This window comes from Cornus florida, unplaced genomic scaffold, assembly GCF_030987335.1.
Source record: "Cornus florida cultivar Cherokee Brave unplaced genomic scaffold, ASM3098733v1 CherokeeBrave_3.0.0_Hap2_Chr11, whole genome shotgun sequence".
Taxonomy (NCBI): domain Eukaryota; kingdom Viridiplantae; phylum Streptophyta; class Magnoliopsida; order Cornales; family Cornaceae; genus Cornus; species Cornus florida.
In genome coordinates this window covers 52,281,632-52,297,296 of record NW_026775581.1, presented here as the reverse complement: position 1 = coordinate 52,297,296, position 15,665 = coordinate 52,281,632, and the positions used below count along the sequence as shown (strand labels likewise).

The window sequence follows — 15,665 nt, the reverse complement described above, 5'->3', positions numbered from 1 at the left end:
GGTTCAGTTTAACCGCCATTGGGATTTGCAAATTCAAACCATTCGTATGGGGAAATGATTGTCTGTTCCGCCAGTCCTGGTAGTCCCTCAATCACCACCGTGAACTGTCGTTCTCGCCTGCATCGAACGTCGTGCATGTTTGCCACGTGTTATCATCGTACGAAGACACGTCATCACAGGGACAGCGCCAGTGGGCCCGCATTCAAGACGCGCGCCCATAAGAGAAGTGAAAAGGCCCCAAAACAAACCGCACCAGTGGTATTTCCGTAATTAAAGTTGATCGACGAGGGTACAGCAATATAACTACACGAAACAGAACTTTCAGTTCATAACAGACAGCTGCTACAAAGGTAAGGGGAAAAAAAAAAACAACCTACCTCTCTCTCTCTCTCTCTCACTTCCTCTCTCTAACACTTCGGTCCGAAACCAGAAACACGAGGAGTTTGATGCATTAAGGAGACAGAAAATGGACTCCAACGAGGTAAAGCAAAAACATATTCCCCACTATCCCTCGCCGGAATCCGACCCACACCTTCACCTCCACCGGCCGCACACCACCACAACCACCGTCACCAACCACCCACTTAGATTCTTCTTCTTTTTCTTCTTTCTTTAACGGTCTTTCTTGAATGGGATCGATTTTGATCTTCCTTACATACACCCACACTCACTCCATTTGTGTTTTAAGAGTATTGGGTTATCGATTTTAAATGTGAATTTTTTGTGGGTCATAAATTTTTTTTCCCACCCACTTGATTTTTTTCTTTTGAATGGGATCGATTTTGATCTTCCTTATAAACACTGAACACTCCATTGGTGTTTTTAGAGTATAGGGTTATGGATTTTAATGTGATTTTTTTTTTGTTTTTGTTTTTGTTTTTTTTTTTTTTGGTGGGTCTGCAGAGATTGACGGCCTTGAAGAAGGCATATGCCGATATAATCCTGAACACGGCGAAGGAGGCGGCGGCTCGGATTATGGTTTCGGAGCGAAAAGCTCTCCGGTTTCAGCACGAGCTCCATGTGGCGAAAGAGGAGGCGCTTCAGATGCTCCTTCGCCTCAAGCAGATGATGGAGTCTAAGGTGAATTGGATTTTGTTTTTGTAAGATGGGTTTGCTTTGCTTTCTTGATCTTCAATTTGTTTTCTTGACGATGTTAATGTGTATACATGTATCTATGTGGGTTTTAATAGGGTTGGTGTTTTGTACTCTAGGTCTGCTGTGAAATGCTGTTTGATGATCAAATGTTTGATCTTCAATTAATTTGGATGGGATGGTTTTTGTTGTGTAAATCACTTTAGGGTCTCTAGTTCACTTGTCATTTTCTGTAAAAGTTGTTGGTATAATGCACTTGTGCACATCTCTTTGTGACATTCATTGAAATTTTAAATAATATTTTTTTTAGGCATCCGATGTTGCGTCAGTGATGGCTTCTGATACCAATTTTTGTTTGAAAAAAAGAGAAATTAAGAAATTAATTTTTATGCTGAGTATGGTGTAGAATTTACCCTTTTTGTTATTGTTAAGTTAAATGTGGGCTTCGGATGGGGATGTTAAGAATGTCATAAGATATTAGTGCATCTTCATTTCCTTAGGGTTCCTTTTTGAATAAGTAGAAATTCTCTAGTGACACGCCATAGGATCAAGGTTTAAAATTTGGTTGCTGTCACTTATTTTGGCAAGCTATACTGCCGGTTTTTAATTCTTATACAGCTTTTCCTGCTGTTGGAACGTCAACAACTCATTTTTTCTCCAACTGCATCATTCAATCGTGTCCTTTCTTGCTTTGATCAAAAGAAATGTTGTATCTTTTGAAATCACTTCCAATGGTAAAGAATAACGGGAATAATAAGTACATTATGTACATACATACTTCCATCTTACACTGTCACTACTTATTCAGGTATGTGACTTACTAACCCTCAGTCTCTATCACACACACAAAAAATGTGGAACTTGTTTAAAATTGTGTGCACTAAGTTTAGTAGCCGCCATCCTTCTCTTTAGAGTGAATCTCAAAGGGATTCTTTCTTCCAAATACCAAAGAATGCACCCTCACACGAGGAAGAAACGTACTATATTATCTGGTGACAACTTGCATGTTAGGTATTGGGTGGTGGTCCCGGCCCGTGGATCTGATCGAGTTATTAATTGGTAAAATGAATGAAAATTTCAATTTGAATGGTTGTTTCTAAAGGGCCCAACAAGGTCCTAAATGGAAGAAGAATTGTTTGGCCGGAACTCTCCTCTTTAGTTCTTCCATTAGCTTCATACATGGTCTTACATTCCAGTATATTCCTGTCTTTCTTCCCACTTTTCCTCACTTCATGTCATTAGTTGAGTATTTGAGAAATGAAGGCAGTGGAAGTTTAGTAATTCAGTTTCTTGCTTGCTTCATGCTTAAGGGAAAATGGTGGTTAGTTTGTACATTTTGCAAGTCTTTGGACATCAAATAACATATTTTGAGTCTCCAAGGTTCGAAGTCAGTCAAGAAGGGACTCGGCAGACATCGATAGAACTAGTGGTACAATTGGATCATGTTATCTAGGATTATCTCTTAGGTAAAAAAAAAATACCTGCTGGAATTATTTATTTATGATTAAGTTGGTTTGCTGTTTTGCAAGTGAAGCTTCTGGTCGAGGATTTTACTTAAATTTGTGCTAAAATGGTATTCTACTTATCATTGAGATTTGATTCCTATGGAATTTGAATTAATTTTTCAAAGTAATTAGCAAAAAAAAAATCAAAACTGGTGAATGAATTCATGGAATTTAGGCACTAACTAGTGTATGGAAGCTGCTTCCTGTCTGGATCAGTCAAGTAACAGTAGGTAGTTGGTTAAATTACAATTATTCTCTCACATATTTTAACATGTTTGGTTTGTCTGATGATCTGTACCTTTGTTATATGATACCACATTTATTATATATATATATATATATTTTTCCGCTCTCTCTCTAAAAACAGATACCTTATAGATTAGTTAAGTTAAAAATTATTCTAGCAATGCAATCACATTGTTCAAATTCATGCAGCTTTGAGGTTTGGTCTACTCTTTTAATTGTAGAACTTCTGTTTAATTGTGCATTGATCTATTGGGCCCAACTTACAGATTACTGAAGCAGAGATGAAGTCTTCGAGTCAACAGAGAAAAATTGAAGAGCTCGAAGCACAACTTCAGGAAGCTGAGGATATAGTAAGAGACCTCAGAGAAGAGTTGAGAGAAGTGCAGGCAGAGCTGGAGACGACAAATGACAAACTGCAGCATTTGAATGAACTTGGCACAACTCATCGGGAAGGAACATCAGATGAGAAAAGGCCATATAATTCTCAGTTTACAGTATTCTCTCCGCCAGAATTACAGTACGACTCTATCGCAGTTTCTGAAATGGAAAATTTTACTTTGAATCAGAGAAATGAGGGCCACAAGTGCTGTAGTGCAAATGGTTCTTGTATGGGGAATTCCTATGTTGCTCACCATGATCTACCATCTATAATACTGAGAAGAAAAGAGCATGAGCTGTACAGAAATGGTTGCACCCAGAGAATTCGTGCATTTGAAAGGAACATGTTGGATGGAGAATCATATATTTCAAGAGAAATAGATGATGTAAAGAATGTCACAGGTGTCAGAGAAGATGAAGAAGGTGAAGGGATCTGTACGGCACTCACTCATAAAGCTGACAATATATGTAGTATAGAGAAGAAGTTAGTGGATGCAGATAACAACTGGTACAGAGTTCAGGATGTTAAATCTTTCCCTAGAAAAAGGAAGAGAGCTACTAGATATAAGACAAATAGAACCCCATCTTGCAGATATCTTCCTGATCAGGTCCTGGAGAGAGATGAAACATCTGATATATCTTACTCCAAAACTAATTCAAGTTCAATCAATAACAAAGCTCAATCTGGCAAGGGTCAGATGACTCAGATGCCCCCAAGATTATTGTCAGGAGCAACTGAAGCAAGCATGCAGTCAAGATGTGCTGATGTTACTGAAAATGAAGTGGAGTTTGTTAAAGCTTGTACTGCTCAAAACAGAATCGACAAGGATAAGGTTTTAATAGATAAACTGGTGGTGACGAGACAGGAAAGTGGATCTTTAGAGAGTTCAGGGATTCCAGTTTGTAGAGTAGCCATCGAGAAAGTTGATGTACCATTGGTACAATCAGAGTCAAAACCATCTGAAACTACTAATATGATTTCTAGTCAGCCAGTTCCTGATAGGATTATCAAGTACACCTTCCAAAGGCGAAAGAAAGAGTCTGTCAGCTCTGATGGGAATGCCTCTCTTGAAAAAGGCACTCTGATGGGAGAGACTGAAGAGAAACAAAATGGTTCTCTGGGGCCAAAGAAGTCTAGCTCAGTAACTGAATCATCTCGAGATAGTCGACGACTAGCCCAGGTTGCTCGTCAGGTTGGTGATATATTTATATATTTTTGATAAGTAGTGACATATTTATATATTTGTCTTTTGTCTCTGTGTGTGCATGTGTATTTGTGTATCGCGCATCACTGGAATTTCTCCGATAAATATTTCTAGTAACTGATGGAATATTTGTGAGGTTCAGTTTATGGTGCTGCATGCTGTGCTGGATTTACACAGAAGATATAAATTCTATCATTTTGATTTTTTCTAAATTGTTATTACTTAGTGTATACCTCAATCAAATTTTGCGAGTTTGGATTGAGCCTGATCTGGGTCAAAGTTAGAATACCATTGTCAACTCTGTCTACTACTCCACTTACAGGCTGCATAGCTAGGAGGCATTAGTTACATATGACTTACGTCACCCAAGAATTTATGTTAGGATAGGTTACGGTTGATACTCTTGGACGTAACACTTCATAGTGTCCAAAATGTGCTCTAACAGGATCTTAGAAATGTCATATAATATTCCAGATTCTCCAAGAAGAATTGACATTTTTCAATATGAGCAATTATTATGTTGGAATATCCTCAGGTACAGATTTCTTCAATTTTCAGCAAATTGAAGACCATCACTGAGGGCTTTACGTTTTCTCATAATGATTTTTTCTTCCTTGACTTTCAAATCCTGCAAATACTTTATCCATCTCTTATTGCAAAGCATATTTGTTTGAAGCTCCTTTGGTAGGAAAAATTAACATTGGGACCAAAGGCTGGTAAGCTCCTTTTTCATTATTCATGCTTGCAAAGCATATCTAGCATAAACTTGTTTTCTTACTTATGCCTTTGTCATTATATGTTCTTGTTGTAGATTTTCTTTACTGGAGTACACTGATGAGAACAAATTCACCTTGGATTAGTACAATTTATCGAATGATCTAATATGCGTTTTCAAAATAGACATTATGTATTTAATTTCTCGTAATGTATAGAAAATATGGTAGAATTTTCATTTTCAATTATCAACTATTACTAATTTCTTTAATATGATATCTTTCCAAAAATTCCAAAGTGAAACACATAGTCTGGATCTGGTCTTTACAATAATACTAGCACATATTCTACAACTACTATACTTCCTCAAGCCATGAAAGGGATCGTTTGTTTGACCAGTTAAGTAGATTTTGCTGGAAAAATGAGGTTCCTTGAGAAGATAATTAGTTTTTTCTGATACAATGCTGCAAGAAGGATAGTTCAATGGTATATCGTACTCTTTTCTATACAACAGTTACATTCAATAATTTAATTCTCAGTTGAAGCTGAAAAATACTTTAATGTTGGTAAGAAATTTAATTTTTAATAACAAAGTAGATCTATCTCCTGCACGACTTAGTAGATCTCTCTAACATACCCTAGTTGGACTTGGATATGAGATCATACATCTACGACAATATTTTCCACTTTCAATATATTTGTCTCCTGTGCTTTTGACCTAGGTTATCTGTTGTGTTACTTAACTTTTCTGTCCTAGTGTGAACTAAGAGTGCATTTGAAAGAGCCACTACAGAATGAATTACTTGTCAATTGTTGTCAAATCATTTTCTTCGCCTTCAACTCCTTCTTAAGATGCACTTTGGGTTACTTGTCAACTGTTGCTCACAAGGCTAGAGTCCCCAGCCAACAGAGTGCCATCCTCTTCAATCTCTTTCTACAAAGATCCTCTATTATATCATGCTTATCGTTCTATTTTGACTTTCTTACTGTTTTTTCCCTCTCTATATCCAATGTCCTTTTAATTTACATGTTAAGTCACTCCTTTCCGTATACACCCCAAGACTGCATTGTTGTCTTTTACTTTTCATTGGCGACTGCATTGCTGTCTTTTAATTTATCAATACTTCTGTACTCCCGCTAAAGTGATGTACAGATGTGTGATTCCAAGCTATTTATTAGAGCCTTCTAATATTTGTGAACTGCCATAAAAACTTTAGACCCCTTGGTTTGCAACAAAGATTTGATTAAAGAGAAGTAATTGTTCTATATTGTGTGCATCTTAATTTGAAGTTTATCCTTTATACCACTCGAAAAGTGCCAAAAATGTTTTTAGTTACACTTAGTAATATAGATTAACAAGCTCTATGCTCTCGTGTAAGTAATGGAATTTCCTCCTTTATTTACCTGAATAAGAACATAGCACCATTGGGCTCCAAAACTTGAGTAGGGGCATTTGGAGGTAGTGTTGATTTTCCTTGGAAGAGCATTTGGATTGCAAAGGTGCCTCTGAAAATTAACCTTCTTTGCTCTGACAATGGCCTTGGAAGATCTTGACTATAGATAATTTGGTCAAAAAAGGAAAAATTCTTCCTTATTAGTGTTGCATGGGTAGGGGTGGGACTTACGTAGGCCTAACCGAAGCAATTTGTGACACAATTGCTTTTAAAAGGTTGAAGTAAAATTGTAATAATTGATACCAAGTTAACTTTCTCAACAAAATAATAAAGAAATATAAAGTTTTGAGTCATTCCCATATTCCAAACAAAGGAACATTGATGCATTCTATAAGTTTGAGTGATTTTATTTCAGATTAAGAATATTTCATATTAAGAACCTTGGTGCTCACATTTTCCATAAATTTTGAAGGATTTGGAGGTGGTTCATTAAATACTCGTTCGAGTATCTTTAATTTTTTATGCTTTCTTTCAAGATGGAGATTAGAGAGAGATGATATTTTGATAAACCGTGGGTCTTTTCAATTATGTCCCGGTTTTATGCCATTAGTTAGGACCAAACATTTTGAAGATCTTCTATTCCTTTTGTTGTGGAAGTTTCCTGAAATTCCTGTTCCTTCTAAAGTTACCTATTACATATTGTAACCCTAGAAAAATGAATTTCTGACTTGGACAAGTCGAAACCAGTAACCAAATTAATCTTGAAATTTGTCGATAATGTATTGCAACACTAGATATCTTGTTTTAGGGAAGTAATTCACTCTATGTATGTTGTATCCTTAAAAAAGATGTCGTATTTAAAACCCAACATAAGCACATCAAACTAGTCACCTATTATATCTTGAAAATGTTTTGACAATTTTTCCCAAAACATAAGGAGCCTTTTGAGAGTTTATTATTTTATGTCTAAGGCCCCATCCTCTCTCTCTCTCTCTCTCTCTTTCTGATAAGAAACTAGATTTGTTTTTTGGGGGAAAAAAGGGAATACAAAGGAAGAAAGAATGAGAGATTCTTTTTTAGAGAACAAGCTAGTAAGAAAATGAGACAGAAAGAAACAAGAGTACAAAAAAGCAACTCTGAACAACACAAAGAGCCCTTATCACTTCTCAAGGAGGGTAATATTGGCGCTATTAAATGATCAAAAAGTGGTTGCGTGTTTCTTCGCCAAACTGTACTTCCCTATATCAAGTAACCTATAAATAGTAATATTGACCTGAAGTGAAATAAATAGATTTAAGAATTCCGTCAGCAATTTGGCATGAGTAAAAGGACTAGGGGACCCTATGACAATGTTAGTCACCTTTGATCAAACAAATAGAAAACCCAAAACCCAAAATATATGCTTTAACGGCATAACCTATTCCAGATGGGCTGGAGAATTAAAGAAATGTCTTTGACTCATCAAAGTTAATTTTGATTCTTCCTTAAATGGAGGCTTCCAAGTATGAGCAAGGTCCATTTATATGGTTGAGAGAGGTTCTTGCAACCCAATCTCTCATTATGATATTTAAAGACCGCTTTTTACTTCTTCGCTTTTTACTAATTATAAAAGGAAACTAAAAAATAAAAAACTCAAAAAGTGCCATCCATGCAAAGATAATCTTTTGAATAACTCTTTTTGTCAAAATTTCTAGAGTTCCTTTTTATCGAAATAATCACACCACAACCAAAAATGTCACATGCCAAAATTCTATAGCTTTGTCTTCCTTGCTGAAACCGCTACAAGAAGTTTCCACTGAAGAATAATTCCTTGTTGGGAAAACCAAATGATTCCCTTCAAGGCGTAAAGTGAAAAGTCTCTACCATTACACATATAATATGGGGTGATCCATGAGGTTTGACTGCCTGTTTTGCAAAGAGAAGACACTCCCAACCTCACGGGATAGCTAAGTTGGCATAAGGCCTTTGGACATATTCCAGAAGTCTTGTGTTCAATTCAACTCCTTGGAGTGTCAATCTTTCGTCTTGGGCTTACCGAATACCCGTGATTTTGGGGTGATTGCTGGTATCAGATTGAAATAGTCCTGTTCCAAGACACCCTTTGTTACACAGGCATACCCAAGTTAAAGGCTTTATGGGGCATTTCAGCTTGGAGTGCCTCATTGGGATAAACTTCTTATGAACCGATGACCATGCAAGAACATTAATTTCTGGTGGAGCCTTAGTCTACTAGACTGGTCTATTTTCCATATTTTTCCCCCTCTTAGGTAAATACTCACAACTACAAATGCCCACAATGGGGCTTGGATCCTCACCTCTTTTGGAGGGGAGAGGTTATACCACCTGGGCCAATTGCTTGGTGGTAGAGTAGCCTACCTACATAGAAAGAGAAGAGATAGTTTTAGAAAGGAAACAAAAATACGATTTTGGGGATAAAGAACATCTACAGTCGAAATCCAACATCTTGGTTAGACAATGAATATTCGCAAAAGGAGAAGAGTAGTAAACTCATCAATTTCCTAATCATTGAGGTTTATCTTAACCTCGTTAGAGTGCTATGTGTTGCTTCCATGGTCTTTAGGGCTGCGATGGAACTGAGTCGAGACGAGCTTCTAGTTGTTTCCTCGGTCTATTAAAATCAAACAAATGTACTAGCTCGAATCTATCCTAGAAATAAGTGTTTGAGCTTGTCTTGGTTTCTGGTCAAGCTTGAGATCTGCTCTTAAAATCAAGTTCAAACTCAAGCTAGCAATCCTAATAAACAAGTCCTCTTATGATCATTAAACAAGTCTATGCATGAACTCCTATCGACAAGTATGCTCACAAGGTTAACGAGTTAAGGCAAAGCAGTTCGACTCATCAAATTAAATAGCTTTACTTTTCAAAGTGGATCTTTTCACTTTGTTGAAAAACAAAAAAATTGAACACTTCTATTATATTCTCTCTTAATCTTCGTAGACAATGATCACTTCTATTTATAGGTGAAAGAATACAGGTGATAAATATGGAAAATACATTGATGGAAGATTCTTAAAATCAATACCATAAATCACTTCAATAAATATTCTATCATAGGCTAACATCTCTCGTATGATATTCTCATATCAATATTCTGTCAAGGAGTAATTTAAGGGTTTGTATAATTATATTTTCTAACACCTGCCCCTCAAGTTGGTACACGGAGATTTTAACTCAAGTGTTCAACTTGAAACTAAATATGAAGTTGTGAGAGTCTGAGACGAGTTGATTTGAAGATCCAAGACAAGACGAGTTGATCCGAAGATCCGAGACGAGTAGAGTATAGAGTAGGGTATGATAAACCTGTTCTTATACCATGTTGAAAAGCAAAAAAAAAAAAAAAATTGAAGAGAGAAATTAAACATGAAGAACACGAGGATAGACACACAAAGCCCAAAGGGCTACATCACTTTTATTATATTCTCTATTAATCTTTGTATACAAAGATCACCTCTATTTATTGGTGAAAGAATACAAGTGATAAATGTGGAAAATATATTGATGGAAAATTCCTAATATCAATACCATAAATCACTCCAATCAATATTCTATCATAGGCTAAAATCTCTCCTATGATATTCTCATATCAAATATTATATCAAGGAGTAATTTAAGGGTTCCTATAATAATATTTTCCAACACACTTGATAAATGAACATGAGCTTGAGCCAATAGTTGTTAAAGGCTTAAGGCGCACTAAGGTGGCAAAGATCTTTTGAGGCTTATGCGCAAGGCACATGCCCGATCAAAGTAAGGCCCAAGCATGATAATAATTCATGTTAAGTATAAGTATATTAAAAGTAATTAAATTATACAACAAAATCTAGTAAATGTTAAAATAAAGGAATTTTTTCAACATAATAATTCAATAGATTAGCTAAATCATATATATATATATATATATATATATATATATATATATTTTCAATTTGCGTATGAATTCAATTAAATCAATGTACAATCATAGCAAACTAAGTCTATTTTATTTATTTATTTATTTTAATTTTTACAAGTTAGATTGCATTGAAGAGCACCCAAAAGGGGGACGTGGCCCAGAACAACTGCACAATAACAATAGACTCAAGCTAACCACAAAACCCAAAAGAATATCCATAGATTTACAATTAGAGCCCTGAACCCAAAAGAATAGAGAACTAAGTACATAAAATATAACCACCCCCAAGGAGACTCCACCGCGTCAAAAGATCTCCTATTCCTGTCCTTCCACAGTGCCCACCACAAGCAAAGAGGGGTTGGCTGCATCTCTGACTTTCGGTCCCACATGGCAACCACCCCAAGCATCAATCAAGCTCACCGCAGACTTAGGCATGACCCACTAGATCCCAAACATGGAACAAAGTAAATCCTAGCCGTCCCTAGCTCTAGGACAATGAAGAAGAAGATGATTCACTGTCTCTTCGGCCTGCATGCACAGACAACACCAATTGACTATAATCTACCGCTTCCTTCTCAAATTATGAATGGTAAATATCCTGCCCAAAGCTGCTGTCTAACCAAAAAAGGCAACCTTCAGGGGGACTTGCGAGCGCTAAATTCCTTTCCACGGAAAGGACATCCCCTAAGTATCCATCAACCGGCAATAGAACGAGCTGACCTCAAATCTCACGTGGCTCGAACCCGCCCAAAGCAACACATCCGTCCCTTGACCAGAAATAGACCATCTAGAGCTTACATTTCCTGTTCATCTCTAGTTGCATGTTGACCGGCTGTTAATAATTTGAATTCCATGCATCCAAGCTACTATCTGTTTCTCTTTATATTTTCAATCAAGGAAACTTCCAAAAACGATTTTGGTCATTCCAAAAACGATTTGAGTGCATTAAACATGTAATTTTGAAAAGCCCTAATTGAATGAATATGAACCCCAATTGGTGAGTGCAAAATTGAGAGTTGCAATTACCTTTTAGCCCTTGGTAGTTGCTTTAACTTCCGATTCAGCCCCTGTACTAGGGTAACACAACTAAATTAGATACTTAAAAAGCTAATCAAAAGTTAAAAATAAAACACACAGATTCCAAGTTTTGAACAAAATTTGCCAATATAAGTCGTATTGATCTAACATCAATTATTTAATTAATACCGAAAATGTTTTATAAATATTCTAAAAGCTTTTTAAAAATGGGGACACCTTATATATTGACACTTGACCCTTCATGTTGGCGGGTCATTGCTACCTTTATTGGCCTCAGAGGGGTTGAGCCTTCTTAAGAACTATGTCTTTCTTGTCAAACACGACCTGTGAGTAATATCTTACTTAATTGCCTCGCCCAATTCATTCTTAGTATAGCCTTTGTAGTTTTAAGTGTTTGCTTCCTCATTGGTTTTGCCGATTGGACTAAATTCCTCCCAGTTGTCAACGTTTGACAGATTGAGACAATCTGCTCTACTACGCAATAGACTTCCCAAACTTGCTTACCTTGTATGTTTTCCTTAATTTCTGCTGCCCACGATCTGAACTTCTAAGTTTAATGCTTGCTTACTTTTCTAAAATACAACTTTTGGGGATTAGCTGGTCATCGCTCTTTTTATTTTTATAATTTGATATCACGGATCTGAAGTGATACAAGCAAAGTTAAGAACAAACAGGACAAAAATCATGGAAAATAAGAACAAGAGGAATATTAAGAACGTATTCTTACCTTGGTTATAGTAATATGCTGACTTCTCTCCATGATTTTGTATTCTGTTTTTCCCTGGAGTCATTGTCCTTAAAGTTCATCCCCGATGATCATATTCTTCTATTGTTTCCAATTCCATGATTTGAGTTCTTTTGTGACTTGTGAGGCATGCTACATGCTCGATCACTATTTCTAGTTGTCTTACCCTAATCTTTTCATAATTTTTTTACTATCCTTCCCCCAAAACAACCTTGGACCCAAGCTAATTTTTCCATTCCACTTCTTTTCATGCCATTTGTTTGGAATTTGGTGTCATTTAAAATTTCCTTGTAGTACTTTTTATTATGCCAAAGTTTTGCAATGTTTGGGGCTTATTTATAATATGAACTTGCATGCATGAGCGCGTCAGCCAGATATAGAGTGATGCATTTAAATCTAATTTATTGTTCTTTTAGATTCGTTTAGAAGCTCCCTATGTGATTGCTACATCAAATGCGCGAGAGAGTTTGGGGGAGAAAATGTGGTTATAGATGTTAACAGTCAGTCATTTGCCTCTTTGATACCATTTTAAAACCACTTACGACTTACCCTAAAAGCTTAGCTGGTAGAGTGGGTGTAATTTAAGAATTCATATTATCAATAATAGAAAGAGAGCCCTTATATGGAAGGTATTTTTCTAACAAATTCTTTGTATTACTATTTTTTTGTTATTAGCCTTATAACAACTTTCTAGTAGTTGGGAAAAAGAAAAATATATAGAATATGGAGTGCCTTCTTGAGGCATGCAACCACCCTAGTTCTCTCATTAAATGGTGAATATAGAGATAATATGTCTATATATGTTCTAATATACCATAAATGATTGAAAACATGCATTTATAACACGAATGTAAAGCATTATCCCAGATTCTTCAGGTTCGCTCCCCTTTGAGCGACTTTTATGAAGTTTACTTATCAAAAAAAAAATTATCCCAGATTCTTGGTCTATGCCACTTTTGGCTTGAACCTGTACCTAGTCCAACAGAGAAGCATAGTGTCAGGCAAAGGCCTGATTGAACACAATCTTAGGCTGCCTGCCTTTTGTTAGGATTTTGCAGCAATGGAGGCCTCCCCCTAGTTTTTGGATTGTGATGCGTCAAGCAAACAGCGAAGACTACCAAGAAATGGCAACTAGAATTTGATTTGGGCAGTATACAGACCATGTAACATGTTTCAGCCAGGACCCATGAGACAAAATTCAGGGATTGTGTAACGAGGTCTGTAATGATTTAGGATGGCATTTTCAAAAAGCCATTTGGATCTGACAATCATGTAACCTAATTTGCCCCGTTCCGATTGGACAGATTTCAGGTATTGCATAATAGGGTCTAGATTGGTTCAAGATAGCTTCTCCAACCCAATTTGTGTTTCGGTCCATGCCACTGCTGCCACTACTTTCCGGTGCTAATGAAGTTGTTGCTCCTAGGTCTGTGCACCTTTCACCTTCATTAATCATGTAGTGGATAGGACATTAGAGAGGCATAAATAAAGATAGAGAATAGTAAATGTGTCATAGAACTATCTTGGTACGCAAGTACATGATGGAGTGCATAGAATTTGCTGAAGATAATACCGAGGAGCCAAGGTATTTCTCTTGGAGCAAGCTTAATGAACATAATCACTTTTTATATTGAGCTATATTTGGCCCTCTTTGTCTAATTTCAAGATAAAAGATAAGTGGCAATACGAAGCAAGTGTTCATCAAAATTTGAACTGAAAAAAGTACAACAGAAACACTGATAATTTGACTCTTTTTCTGAAAATGAATTTCCATGAGATCAATTGATGCTTCCAGTATTCTTACTTTTAGAGCATATAAAACTTTTGTTAAACGTTCTCTATCAGTTTAAGCTTTTCATTAATGGTAATTAACGTGGTATGGGAGTCAAATGTCTTATATTTAAACCATCATAAAGAAGCCACATGAGGGGAAGTGTTGAAATATATTGTTATACCCTTCTCCAATAGTTTAAGCTTTTAGACGTTAAGTAGACGGTGATTAGCATGCTATTAGAGCAGTCTAAGTCTTGGGGCTGAATTGAACCTCACTGTCATGATGAAAAGTCTGGCCACACGTGAGGGGGCATATTAGAGGATCTAAATTGCTAACTTACACCCTCACTAAAAGATACCGCTTTTGGGGGCAATTGATAGTCTAACAGAAACTTAAATGGGACTTCTATTATATGGATATAATTCCTTCTTGTAGCTTTTATTTTCATTGTGATGGTTCATGTTTTATAGTAGATAGTTGTTCTTTTGTGCTTTGTCACATAGCTATGTGTTGATATCTGTGCATGTTCTTTTTCACAGCTTATATCTATGTCTGAGAAAAAATGGTGGCAATGAATCTGGTTGTACTATGCCTGCCTTTAAACGGTAAGTGTGTTGAACTTGAGGGGAAAGCAAACGTAACAGTTCTTCAGCAACGTAGCTTTGAAGATGGTGTATTGTCCAAGAATCCCGGCGAACAGGCAACTGCTTTATCAAGAGAATGTTGTAGATCCTCCAGATATTAACTTACAGGCATCACATCCAATAAATTATCACCTTTATTGTATTTCTCTAGTATCTCTCTCTCTCTCTCTCATATTACCATATGTTTATAGCGACACTTCACTGTTCTCTAGTGAAGGTGTTCATCTTGAGGTAGCTTTATTAAAGTGGCAAGTTTATTTTGAATCCATTCCTGTCACTATATTGATAACATGTGGTAGATAAAATCTATAAAGATGGGATAGGTAATTACTCTTTCGGTGTGAGACAGTTCTGTGAACATGTCACCTGCAGGGAGCTACAAACTGGAATGGCCACTCACAGAAAATCAAGCCTACGGTACTCTTATAGTTTTTCCCTTAATCACCTTTTCATGGACACTTTGAAGCTTCAGTTTGGTGTTTTAGTTATCTAGAGTAGTAGCTAGCTTCTCTGCAGACGATAGAACCGATCTCTTCTCTTCTCATGGAATATGTTATGATTTTCAACTCTTATCCTGTCGTGTTAGTGTCTTACCAGCCAGGGACGGAGCCAGAAAAAAATTTCGGGCGGGGTACGTGTATATAAGTCAATATTTATGAGTGTATATATATATATAAAAAGAGATAATGATATTTTTAGAATGAAATTAATTTATAAATATAGAATATAAGGATTAAGGAAACAATTTAGGATAAAAAAATGTGAATTCTACATATAGAATTATGAGAAAATTGAGGGGGGCACTTTCTATATTTTCATTAAAAAAACATATATATTATTATAAAATATATATAGAATATAAGAGAGGGAGAAAATCCAGGGGGCACGTGCCCCTCCTGGTCTTTAATTGGCTCCGTCCGTGAATGAGTTGGTTGCGAACTCGGGAAAAAGGAGAGATTTGTGTTAGATAGCTTGACAGCCAGCTTAGAACAAATTTTTTAGGCCACGACTATTTGA

At 36.3% G+C, this 15,665-nt stretch overlaps 1 protein-coding gene across 1 annotated transcript; it reads left to right on the top strand.

The window, feature by feature from the left end:
• Positions 1–323: 323 nt before the first annotated feature.
• LOC132284262 (uncharacterized) lies at positions 324–14,914 on the top strand. The gene is made up of 4 exons (XM_059786350.1): positions 324–481; positions 904–1,080; positions 3,110–4,414; positions 14,544–14,914. The coding sequence occupies exons 1-4, from the start codon at positions 467–469 to the stop codon at positions 14,577–14,579; spliced, it is 1,533 nt and encodes a 510-aa protein (XP_059642333.1). The 5' UTR covers positions 324–466; the 3' UTR covers positions 14,580–14,914.
• The last annotated feature ends 751 nt before the right edge of the window (positions 14,915–15,665 follow it).

What these genes read in the sequence shown, in the direction of transcription:
- LOC132284262 (XM_059786350.1), top strand. An exon ending in AGCAGATGATGGAGTCTAAG is followed by an intron (nt 1,081 to 3,109) that starts GTGAATTGGATT and finishes CCCAACTTACAG; the next exon opens with ATTACTGAAGCAGAGATGAA. An exon ending in TAGCCCAGGTTGCTCGTCAG is followed by an intron (nt 4,415 to 14,543) that starts GTTGGTGATATA and finishes TCTTTTTCACAG; the next exon opens with CTTATATCTATGTCTGAGAA.